The 12,813-nt window shown below is 41.3% G+C and overlaps 1 protein-coding gene across 1 annotated transcript in view; it reads left to right on the top strand.

The window, feature by feature from the left end:
• SLC44A3 (solute carrier family 44 member 3) overlaps positions 1-12,813 on the top strand; it is a 99,529-nt gene that overhangs the window by 18,899 nt on the left and 67,817 nt on the right. The window contains exons 6-7 of the mRNA XM_032423217.1: positions 10,030-10,190; positions 12,276-12,365. Of these exons, the coding sequence (XP_032279108.1) occupies positions 10,030-10,190; positions 12,276-12,365 (251 nt within the window). The remainder of the gene's footprint in view (positions 1-10,029; positions 10,191-12,275; positions 12,366-12,813) is intronic.

Here is a 12,813-nt window from a genome sequence, read left to right as displayed (position 1 = left end):
GTATCAGCTTCCAGTTTAACCAAATTTCTGATTCTAGAATTATTAAGTCCTTTCAAATGTCTTGTCGGGTTCCAGCCAGGACAGACAGTATTTTGGGCAGTATTAAACAAACTTATAGCCCCAAGAGGCGTCCTGGAAGAGAGTTATGTAAAACATAGCATCTTCACAATACCCAGAGTCTCTGTCAAAGATAGCCAAAGAAAGAACCGACAACCAACACGTCCCAGACAGGAAGCCAAGCCTCGTTCTTAAGACACAGAAGGAGACAATCAAGAAGGAAATAGTTATTCCCAGGACAGAAAGAGTCAATACCCCATGGGTCTCTATGTGGAAAGGAAGGGACAATGTGAGTTTTTATTCCCCTCTCTCACTGGGTTCAGGAGGTAATCTATTTATAAAAACTCTTGAGAATCCTCCCCGGGCTTAAGAAATGTTTTAACTCTAGACCTTAGTTCGACCTTTAACCAAGGACTGAGAGATACCTGAGGAGGATCGCCAGTAGCCTGGAATGGTCTTATTTCAATAGGTCACAGTTAATAGTCTCTTCAGAAGGGAAAGGCAGTTCAGCCCGAGGCTCACTAGCATAAGTACTTGAATGAAGACTAGAGAGGAACAGTAGGAGTTATGGCAGTCTTAGGGTCTTGCTTTAGGTTCCTTTTCTCTTTTTTCAGTAGCTTTTTTAATGAATCGTCCAATGAAACTATTTTGGAATTTTGAAACCTTTTGGAGGCTTCTGCAGGCCAGTTAAAACAGGTACCCCATTCTGTTTAATTTGGAAACTCTTGCTTTCAAGTGCACTTCTTAAATGAATGATCTTGTCTAACTGGAACATTCCCCATAATGGCCATTGCAATTCTACATTATTTTTGGTAAAACTTTTTTATCTTGCTGGATACCTGCAACTTCTAGGACTATCATTCTTAAACATAAAATGAGCAGGTGCTCAGCACCAGAAGATGGCATGGTCAGCTCTCTGGATGCAAAGGATCCCATTCCTTCTAGTTAGGCCTTTGGGTTTCGCAGAGTCAAACTAATACCTCAGAGGGACTTGCTGCTGGGTTAGGGTTGTGTTTTACCGCGTGCCTCATTGCACGGAAGTTTTCTTGAGGTTGGCGGGTGACCTAGTGTCAATCTAATCTGATCCATGACTAAGCATCCTAACGCAGGAGTCTGAGTTAGATGGCAAGTACTCTAACAGCTATTAAATGCTCCACCAATTCCCACCAATTTTTGCAGTGTTTTGGCCTCCAAGATCCCCACTAGCAATGGCCTTTATTTACATAAAACAAGACAAACAAATGTGTACCCCAACAAACCAGCAGTAACCAAAACATGGCGCTGCAGACTGGCCAAGAGAAGGCCGTGCATCCCACCAGCAATCCCCTGTATGGACTAAACCGGCAGACTCCATTCAGGGTGACTGTGGACAGGAACTAAGAAGGGATTCCAACACGGAACTGTAGACTGAACCAAGGGCTAAAGACTGGTGCTCTGTTCGAGCTTCCTGTCGGTCCAGACTGACCTGTCCACCCTGGACTGGAAAGCCAGTTAGATCAGTAGCTTGAACACCAGGAGCATGGCTGAAACTGAGAGGAACCCACGAATGGCCCTCAGAAATGGGGAGAAAAACCATGAACTCAGAAGGCCTTGCAGAACGCTACAGTTGTGTTTCTCTTCCCCAAATGCCGTCAGAAGTTAGCTTCGGATCCCCACCCCACCAAAATCTGTTAAAAAACAATTCCACCAAGTCAATGTGAAGATCTCATTGGCTTTATTTAATGATTCACGAATCAGACAGCACCCCACCCAGCAAGTAGAGGGGAGCTCTGGGGAGTTTTACAAATGGAAGATGTTTATAGGAAAGAGGGCAGGGCAAGAAGGTTAGCCAAAGGAGAGGACTGTTCCAGGCAAGGTGGTTTTCCCTTAGGAGAAGAGCAGCTATCTTGCAGATTGCCTCATCTTCTTCTGGAGGACGGAGAGAGCCCATGCAGCAGGCTCATTAGCACCCATCAGAAAATTCCTCGGACTGGTGAAGATTACATTTCTGGGGAAGGTTGAAATTGTATTAGGTATTAAGCCCTGGTCTGGGGACTCAGCCTAAGTGACACCGTTTGGGGCCTGTGGTTTTCTTTTTAACAGCAGTATTGGAATGAAGATAAACAAATAGATAATTGGCTCAGAATTGAGGGCCCAGAAATAGAACTACATATACATGGTCAGTTGATTTTTTTTCTTTTTTTTTTTTTTTTTTTTTTTTTGAGAGAGAGTGCGTGAGAGCAGGGTGGGTAGGGACAGAGAGAGAGTGAGAGAATCCCAAGCAGGCTCCATGCTCAGCACGGAGCCCAATGCGGGGCTCAATCTCAGGACCCTAAAATTATGACCTGAGCTGAGATCAAGAGTTGGACACTTAACTGACTGAGTCACCCAGGCGCCGCCATGGTCAATTGATTTTTAGTGAAAGTACCAAAGTAATTTCATGGGGTTAAAGAAGTTTTTCAACAAATGGTGCTGAAATAAGTGGAAAGACATAGGGAAAAAGTGACTCTTGTTCATTTTGTACCAGGAGTCTTACCTCCTACCACACACAAAAAGTAATTTGAAGGGGGGGCACCTGGGTGGCTCAGTCGTTAAGCGTCTGCCTTCGGCTCAGGTCATGATCCCAGGGTCCTGGGACCGAGCCCCACATTGGGCTCCCTGCTCCGCGGGAAGCCTGTTTCTCCTTCTTCAACTCCCCCTTGTGTTCCCTCTCTCGCTGTGTCTCTCTGTCAAATAAATAAATAAAATCTTTAAAAAAAAAAAAAGTAATTCGAAGGGGCACCTGGGTAGCTTAGTCAGTTAAGCGTCTGCCTTAGCTCAGGTCATGATCCCAGGGTCCTGGGATCAAGCCCCACATCGGGCTCCCTGCTCAGCGGGGAGTCTGCTTCTCCCTCTCCTCTGCCTGCCGCTCCCCCTGCTTGTGCTCTCTGACAAATAAATAAATAAATAAAATCTTTTTTTAAAAAAGTAGTTTATAGTTCTAGAAATCAGATTAATAGTGCCTATGCGGGTTGGAGATTGATCAGAAGGGGGCTTGAGGGCACTTTCTGGGATGATAGAAATGGTCTATACCTTGAAAGGGGTGGCGGTTGCTTAAACATCTATATTTGTCAAAGGTCCCCTATTGTATGTAAAGTGAATTGTACATTTCACTTTACATAAATTTTGCTTTAGTAAAAATGAAAGGAATCCCTTATATTCTGATTGAGACAGAGCGGCAAGATGTTGAAATTTTAAGAAGAAAGCAGACTATAGAGCGGTATGCTGTCTACTACCTTTTGCATAAAAAGGAGGCTATATCCTAAGTGTAATTTAGGTGTTTATATACATATAAGTGTGCGTGTGTGTATGCATATATATACATATTTGTTTGTGTAATTGTTATATCAGACAAACATAGCCTACAGGGTGTAGTCAAAAAGCAACTTTATTTTTGTGTGGATACTTTTTTCTGGTTTTATTTTTTTTATTGAAGTATAACATATAATTATGTCAGTTTCAGGTATACAGCATATTGATCCAACAATTCTATACATTACTCAGTGCTCACCATGATAAGTGTAGTTACCATCTATCACCAAACAAAGTTATTCCAGCATTATCGACTGTGTTCCCTATGCTGTACTTTTCATCTCCGTGACTTATTTATTTTACAACTGGGTTTTTGTACCTCTTAACCCCCTTTTATCTATTGCACTATCCCCCTACCCACCTACCCTTTACAACCATCAGTTTGTTTTTTGTATTTATGTCTGTTTTTTGGTTTGTTTCTTTGTTCATTTTTTTGTTTTTAGATTCCACATATAAGTGAAATCATATGGTATTTGTCTTTCTCTGACTGACTTATTTCCTTATGACCTGAGCTGAGATCCATCTTGTCACAGATGGCAAGATGTCATTCTTTTTATGGCTGAGTAATATTCCATTGTTTAAATATACCACCTCTTCTTTATCCATCTATTGACGGACACTTGGGTTGCTTCCATATCTTGGCTATTGTAAATAATGCTGTGAAAACATAGGGGTGTCTATGTATATTAGCATTTTTGTTTTTGGGGGGTAAACACCCAGTAGTGAAATTACTGAATAATATGGGAATTTTATTTTTAATTTTATGAGGAACCTCCATACTATTTCCCACCGTGGCTGCACCTGTTTCCATTCCCACCAACAGTGCACAAGTGTTCCTTTTCCTCCACATTCTCGCCAACATTTATTTCTTGTCTTTTGATTCTAGCCATTCTGACAGGGGTAAGGTAATATTTCACTGTGATTTTGGTTTGCATTTCCCTGATGGTTAGTGATGCTGAGCATCTTTTCATGTGTCTTGTGCCATCTGTATGTCTTCTTTGGAAAACTCTCTGTTCAGGTCTTCTGCCCATGTTTTAATTGGATTATTTGGTTTTTAGGTGTTGAATAAGTTCTTTATATATTTTGGATACTACCCTCCTGTCATATATTATTTGCAAATATCTTCTCCCATTCAGTAGGTTGCCTTTTTGTTTTGTTGATAGCTTCCTTCACTGTGCAGAAGCTTTTTATTTTGGTGTAGTCCCAATAGTTGATGTTTACTTTTGTTTCCCTTATCTGAGGAGACATCTCTAAAAAAATGTTGCCAAGACCAATGTCAAAGAAATTACTGCCTATGTTTTCTTTCAGCAGTTTTATGGTTTCATGTCTCACCTTTAGGTCTTTAATCCATTTTGAGTTTATTTTTGTGTGTGTTGTTAGAAAGTAGTCCAGTTTCATTCTTTTGCATATAGCTTCAGTTTTCCCAGCACCATTTATTGAGAGACTGTCTTTATATTCTTCCCTCTTTTGTCATAGATTAATTAACCATAAATGTGTGGATTTATTTCTGGGCTCTCTGTTCTCTTGATCTATGTATCTGATTTTGTGCCAATACCATACTGTTTGGATTATTACACGTTTGTAGTATATCTTGAAATCTAGGATTGTGATGCCTCCAGCTTTGTTCTTCTTTCTCAAGATTGCTTTGGCTATTCGGGGTCTTTTGTGGTTCTATACACACTTTAGGATTATTTGTTCTAGTTCTATGAAAAATGCTATTGGTATTTTGATAAGGATTGCACTGAATCTATAGATTGCTTTGGGTAGTATGGACATTTTAGCAATATTTTTCCAGTCCATGAGCATGGGATATCTTTCCATTTCTGTTGGCCTCAATTCCTTTCATCAGTATTTTATAGTTTTCAAAGATTAGGTTTTTCACCTCCTTGGTTAAGTTAATTTCTAGGTATTCTTTTTGATGGAGTTGTAAATGAGATTGTTTTCCTAATTTCTCTTTCTCTGTTTTCTACTTTCTTTCTGTCTCTTTAAGTTTATTCAGTGGGACTAGTTTTTTCTCTGTCCCTGAATGAAAACACAGTTCCCAAGACTGCTGTGGTTACTTTTAAGTAATAATTACTCAGTCACTTTAAATGGTAAGAGATACTTTCCATTCAGTAATTAAAATGTTCAGCCCAATATGATAGACTTCAGACTTGACTGACAGTTGAAACTTCTCCCTCTCCCCTTTTGGGCCAGGAGCGGATGGGAAGGCTTTGGTCAGGGAAGGGGGCTGCAGTCCTCTCTCTCCTCCTCCTCCTCACCTCTTTCCTCTCACAGTCTACTAAAACAGGCTTCTGACTCTCAGGGTTGGCACAGCAAAAGTGAAGAGGCATAAGAGGGAATAGGAGCATTTTTATTGGACTGATACTAGTACCAGTTTTCTGGGTTTGGGAGATGTTCCAGCCAGCTTTCTCCCATGGACACATTTTGGGTTCTTTGGAGACTTCCCATCACTCTGGCGGTCTCAGCTGCAGTGTTCTTCACGTGGTCAAATGCATCTCTGCCCTGTATGGTCATTTGCTAAGTCTTCCCTGGTCCTGGGACATTAAACAGCCACCTCCAGCTTCTTTCTACTAAGGGCCCCACAGTTTTCCATGAAGCTGTCTTAGACACCAAGGACACTAGCCTCCACTTCTCAGGGCTCAAACCTTAACCCATGAGGTCATCTAAGCCCTCTGAATTTTCTAGGAAACACTTCTCATCTGACTTAGGAGTGGTATCTCTCACCCTCTCTCCCTTGGGGGACAAGAATGGATTCACATGAACATTCTTCTCTCTCAAAAAAACAAAAACAAAACAAACAAATGAAAAACTCTTTAGAATTGCTCTTTTACATGATCCATTGTACTTATCAATACCTGTACAGAGTCAACTTTACTGTATCCAAATAAAAAATAAAATCAACTGAAGTATCAAGAATGTAGACTATGACAAATGAATTTAACTTAATACAAATATATGACATAACCTCGCTGAAGGGGGAAGAGAGAAAAGGAACTGACCTATGATGTAACTTTGGAAAACAGTTTTATGACTAAATACTGTGAACTAAAGACAAAAATAACTGTACATAGGCACCATGCTCTAGTAGGTAAGTTTGTTTCTCACAGGGGTACTAGTTAGCATTCTGACAGTACATACTAGGGTTGATTATAAGAGGACCTAGGATCAGTGACACCCCAGTAGGAATGAGCATACCTAGTACCCAGATATTGGTTTCTAAATACCATTTTCCAAGGGCTCCTTGGAGAAATGACTGATTTTAGGACTTGGATAAGGAAAATACAACATAAGGGTGGCATAATCTTGCAGAACCAGAAAGTGAGGATGTGCTCAAAATTACCCAGGGGCCGGCCTGAAAGACCTCCTAGTGGCCAAAGCTGGAATGATTTGAGCAACAGAATAAATAGCGATCATACTAGATTATAACCTAAAGAATAAATATCCATGATTAAATAAATAAATGGGGGGAGGGCACAGAGGGATAAATCTTTACAGAAGAATCCCAAATAATGTATGTAGATACTTCCCGCTTAATTTCCCTCCGCTTAAGGGTGGGCTGGGCTCAGTGACTCACTCCCAAAGAATCTAGAAAAATAGTAACATGACAGTGGAGAAACCTAACAGATGCCAACCACCTTAACCAAGTGATCAAGATTAACTTCACCAGTGATGTCATGTTGCTGTCATGTTCCCCAATATGATTCTATGGAAAGAGCACTTCATCTCTGTGGTGTTCTTCTCCAGACCCTGAGGGAGAAAACCTGAGGGACAATTTACCGAATACCTGACCATGAATCTTCAAAAGTGTCAAGGTCATGGGAAACAAAGAAAACCTAAGAAATCGTCATAGACCAAAGGACACATGACAACTAAATGCAACATGGCATCCTGGATTGTATTCTGGAAGAGAAAATAAAGGACATTAATGAAAAGTGGTAAAATCCAAGTAAAGACTGTAGTTTAGTTAATAGGATAGTAACAATGTTAATTTCTTAATTTTCACAAATGTACTGTGGTTATGTTATGTACGATGTTAGGGGAAGGTGATTGAGGTATACATAGGAACACTCCGTAGCATCTTTGCAAGTTTTCTGTAACTTGAAAATTACTCCAAAATTAGAAGTTTATTTTCTAAAATGTTCTTGTAATCTCCAACTCCCAACCCTTTTACACTCTCAGTGTGGGTGAGGGGTTTAAGAATAACCAGTTTTCTAACGCTTTTTTTTTTTTTTTTTGGCAAGCCCAGTACGATGGGGTCTAACATCTCATTTTGGAGTATAATTTCTATTATCTTTGAGCTTCAGCTGTGAACTTCCATTTAAATTTCCTATTACATTCACATATGTTTTAAAAAGTCTCTCGAATGATATATAGAGGGGCACCTGGCTGGCTCAGTAGGTAGAGCATGTGACTCTTGATCTCAGGTTGTGAGTTTGAGCCCCACATTGGGCATAGAGTTTACTTAAAGAAAAATAGGGGCTTCTGGGTGGCTCAGTTATGCGGCCAACTCTTGATTTCGTCTCAGATCATGATCTCGGGGTCCTGGGATCGAGCCCTGTGTTGGGCTTCATGCTCAGTGGCGAGTCTGCTTCAGGATTCTTCCCCTCTCTCTCTCTTTTCCCCCCTCTCCCCACCCCACCCTTTCCCTTGCTCACTCACCCATGCACGCTGTCTCTCTAAAATAAGTAAATCTTAAATAAAGAAGAGAAAAAACAGAATGATATACTAGAAACAAAAACAATGGCTGCCTGAGAAGAAATGTGCTTTTCCTCAAAGAGAAAAAAACAGCCATTTCTCACTATTTATTTATTCTATTGTACCTTTTGGAATTTGAGCCATGAGAATGTATTACGCCTTCAAATTTTTTAATTAGGGAAAAGCTGCTTATTTGTATGACCCTCCTCTTGAATCACTATTCAGTGACTCAGGAACTATTTCTGTAATGTTGTGACTTCCTGAGAAAGATTCTTCCATATGTTCTACGTTGTGTTCACTGAACGTTCAGAAGCCATTTCTTTCTTCATGACAATATAATACTGTTTGCATTTGGGTTCTCTCATGTTTCATCTTCACACATTTCAAAAAGTACTTGGTTTTTAGCAATTTTTCAGATAATTTGGCACTTCTTGGGTTGGGATAATTTTCACTGTGGGGACCCAAGGAAGGAAAGAAAGGCAGGAGCCTGTGAAGGTGCTTGTGGCCTCATTAAGAGTCATTAGGATGAACATCCCTTAAAGAAGATTTAGTATATATATATAATGGGATATTATGCAACCATCAAAAAAACCCCAAAATCTTGCCATTTGCAACGACGTGGATGGAACTAGAGGGTATTATGCTAAGTGAAATAAGTCAATCAGAGAAAGACAAGTATCATATGATCTCACTGATATGAGGAATTCTTTTTTTTTTTTTTTCAAAGATTTTATTTATTTATTTGAGACAGAGAGAATGAGAGAGAGAGAGCACATGAGAGGGGGGGAGGGTCAGAGGGAGAAGCAGGCTCCCTGCCGAGCAGGGAGCCCGATGCGGGACTCGATCCAGGGACTCCAGGATCATGACCTGAGCCGAAGGCAGTCGCTTAACCAACTGAGCCACCCAGGCGCCCTGATATGAGGAATTCTTAATCTCAGGAAACAAACTGAGGATTGCTTTAGTGGTGGGGGTGGGAGGGATGGGGTGGCTGGGTGATAGACACTGGGGAGGGTATGTGCTATGGTGAGCGCTGTGAATTGTGTAAGACTGATGAATCACAGACCTGTACCTCTGAAACAAATAGTACATTATATGTAAAAAAAAAAAAAAAAAAAGATAGTAGGAAGGGAAAAATGAAGGGGGGGACATCGGAGGGGGAGACGAACCATGAGAGACTATGGACTCTGAGAAACAAACTGCGGGTTCAAGAGGGGAGGGGGATGGGATGGGTAAGCCCAGTGATGGGTATTAAAGAGGGCACGTACTGAATGGAGCACTGGGTGTTATACGCAAACAATGAATCATGGAACACTAACTACATCAAAACTAATGATGTAATGTGTGGTGATTAACATAACATAATAAAATAAAATTAAAAAAAAAAAAAAGGATGAACATCGCTGAGCATTTTTATGTTTCAGGAAGAGGTCCCAAGAAGGTCAGCTTTTTCATCTCCCGGTTATCAACCGCAGCTTTACTCATACATTCATCACTCCCCAGTACCCATTCTGTTCAGAGCAAGCCTGTCAAGCCTTATTCGCCTCCTTAAAGAGGATAGAATAAAGCTGCTGGTTTCGTTGACACAGCTCCCCACTGAACCGGCCCCTTGTGTCAACCGTTCTTTAAAGATATGCAGCTCTTGTGCTGGAGTTGGAGTTTGTGTCTAGGAAGGGTCACTACAGGAGAGTCAGAAATGTCCCTCTCCAAGTGTAGATTTCTGGTTTCCCTGGGTCCCCATCGTCATTCCCCAGCCAGAGCAGCTGATTACTTTAAGAGAGCACAGTTGCCTGGCTTTCTAAAGTGTATTTAGCAAACAGGATGCTAAACTTCTTTTTATTACTGCAGATCTTATGTTTTCTTATTTGTTGAGAATTTTAAACATGTTTTTTTTTTTAAGTCAAGTAATTAAATAAACATCTTTGCCATTTTTTCTTTCCTTTTCAGCAAGTCTTTCCCCTTGTTTAACCGATGCATCCCTCAAACGCCTGAGTGCTATTCCTTGTTTGCATCTGTTTTGATAAATGATGTCGACATCCTCCATCGAATTCTAAGTGGAATAATGTCGGGAAGAGACATAATCCTCGGCCTGTGTATCTTTGCATTAGGTAATTTTCAGTTAATTTTCTTACAGTGACTGTGCCAAAGTTTCTAGCACTTACGTATGTTGTACAGTGAAAATTAGCCTCTTGACTTAAAGATAAAACTTCACGTATTTTCTTCATAAATATTTTCAATGTTTTAGGTTCACCTGGGAGAGGGGACAATAGAATTAGGGGAACACCAGCCGGCTCTCTGCCAAGAGACCTCACTGAGTGTGGGTTTGCCTTAATATAGCGGCCATGTTCCAGAGCCTAGTCCTCAGCTCTGAGTAAGCATGGGTGTGCAAAGCAGAGTCACAAACTGGCCAGTTTGCGAATTGGCAGTGAAAATTACAACTGTCAGGGAAACCAGAAATGCGTGTCTTCTGGCCAGACTGCCCTCTCCGCATGAGCAAGCCAGGTCAGAAGGTTGCTTGGTGAGCGAGGGAAGGAGGCACGTGCATCGTGTTCAGTAGCATCAGACAGCAATGGCCTGATGGAGCCAACTGCCTGCTTTGGGTTGTAGGCAGGTCAAGGCCTCGAGCCAGGACATGCCTCTTCCGGGCGTTTCTGGAAGCAGCTACCCCCACCCCTGACCCTTTAACTTCCTATTTGCTGTCCTCCAACTTGAAGAACCCCTTTAAGAGTCAACTTTGTCTTTGAACAAATTAACACATTCTGCCATTGTGGGCAGTAGTAATGGCCTGCTGTCTACCCCCTTCTGCAGTGGCTGCTCCCCAGCCATTTGGTTGAAAGGAATTCTTCGGTCAGCCATGATTTTACCAGTTTACAAATTGAGTGTTCTGTAATTTCATTACCAGAGGGTTACTAATTCCTGAGTGCTTGGGGATGCCTAACTCGTCACCTTTATGCAACTTCCCGATTTCTTATTACCCAATGTGCCAGGCCTTGTGCTTACTCTTAACTCATTAAAACCTCGTCAGAATGCTGTCACCACTTGTAGGAGGGGAAACCGAGGCTTAGGTTAAGTGACTTGGCCAAAGTCATGTGGTGACTAGAGTGGGCGGCAGAGCTGAGACTTAACCCAGGGTGTGTTCTGATCCCCAAAGTCACATTCTTAACCACTAGACCAAAATATCTATATGGAATCCTAAGATTTCTGGTTTAGAGAAAAAGTAAAATAGTATATATAAATTCACTGAAATGCTTAACATAAATTCATAAGCCTAAAAGCCCAAGTACTGGACAGTAATATACAGATTTTTTACATATACAGCTTACCAAAACATTAGAACCTTAAATTTTTCATTTCTAAAGGCATTAATTGGGGCGTTTGAGCGTCTGCCTTCAGCTCAGGTCATGATCCCAGGGTCCTGGGATCAAGCCCCACATCGGGCTCCCTGCTCAGCTGGAAGCCTGCTTCTCCCTCTCCCTCTGCTTGCCGCTCTGCCTATCTGTGCTCTCTATCTCTCTGTCAAATAAATGAATAAAATCTTTAAAAAATCAAAATAAAAAAATAAAGGCATTGATTTTTCATATTTAATAAGAATACCTGAGAACGTTTAAAGTTAAAACTATACACGAGCTCAATAAGAAGTCAAAAGAGTTAAGTATGGTAAAAAAAAAAAAAAATTTTTTTTAATGGTTCATTTGGACTTAAAAAAAACATTTTGGGGGCACCTGTAGTGGCTCAGTCAATTAAGCCTCTGACTTAGGTTCAGGTCGTGATCTGGGATTGGGCTCTGCGCTCAGTGGGGAGCCTGCTTGTCCTTCTCCCTCTCCCTCTGCTCATGCTGTCTCTCTCTCTCTCTCAAATAAATAAATTCTTAAAAAAAAAAAAACAAAACAAAAACATTTTGGGTATTTGGGAATAAGACCTAATTAACAAAAAAAAAATTTTTTTTTAATTGAAGAAGAATGCTAGGGCTTCAGAAACTGGCTTACTGTGGCAGACTGAACTTGTATATGCTTCAGAGAGTGCCCTGCATGTGTCTTGTTGTTTTTGTTTAGTAGATGTCGAAGATATTTAGAAACTGAAGGAACTCCTCAGCCCTCCCTCTTCTGGGAGTCATGGTAGCCCTGCCATTGTCATCATCACTCTCACACCTTGAGAGTGCTGTTGGGGTTTATATGTTCTGCTTAATTTTTCAGCCTTGTCTTTGGGCATGATGGTCACCTTCCGATTCATCACCACCCTCCTGGTTCACATTTTCATCGCACTGATTATTTCGGGACTGCTGTGTAAGTATTTCTACTTGATGGATTTCTTTTTGATTAACTGAAAAGCATTTCCATTAAGTATGGAACTTAAAAGTTGGCATTCTTGAGGTAAATAGGCTTCAGAGAGTCTCTCATCCAACCCCAGCGTTTCACATATGAGAAAACTCAGAGCCAGAGAGGACAAAGGGACTTGCTTGTGTCCTGCAGATACTCGCCAAGTTGATGCCAGTCTGTGGTCTCTGCTGCTCTCTCCAGCAGTCCTCGTGGCCATACCATTAACAGACTCCAAGGCTTGTTGGAAAGAATGCCTGCTTTTAAAGAATGTCTTCTGACCTTTCACATCAGCCATTGATATGTAGGTCCCCACAGTTGTCATGCAAAGGCTCCCACCAGTCTAAAACGATTCAGGCCCTGAGCTGGGGCAGGGTCCCAAAGACCCTCCCCTGTGCCCACTGGTTCCCCTTTTGTG

Source organism: Phoca vitulina, unplaced genomic scaffold (genome assembly GCF_004348235.1).
Source record: "Phoca vitulina isolate PV1807 unplaced genomic scaffold, GSC_HSeal_1.0 scaffold2, whole genome shotgun sequence".
Taxonomy (NCBI): Eukaryota; Metazoa; Chordata; class Mammalia; order Carnivora; family Phocidae; genus Phoca; species Phoca vitulina.
Note: the sequence above shows the minus strand (reverse complement) of the source record. Positions and strands in the feature narration are given on the sequence as shown.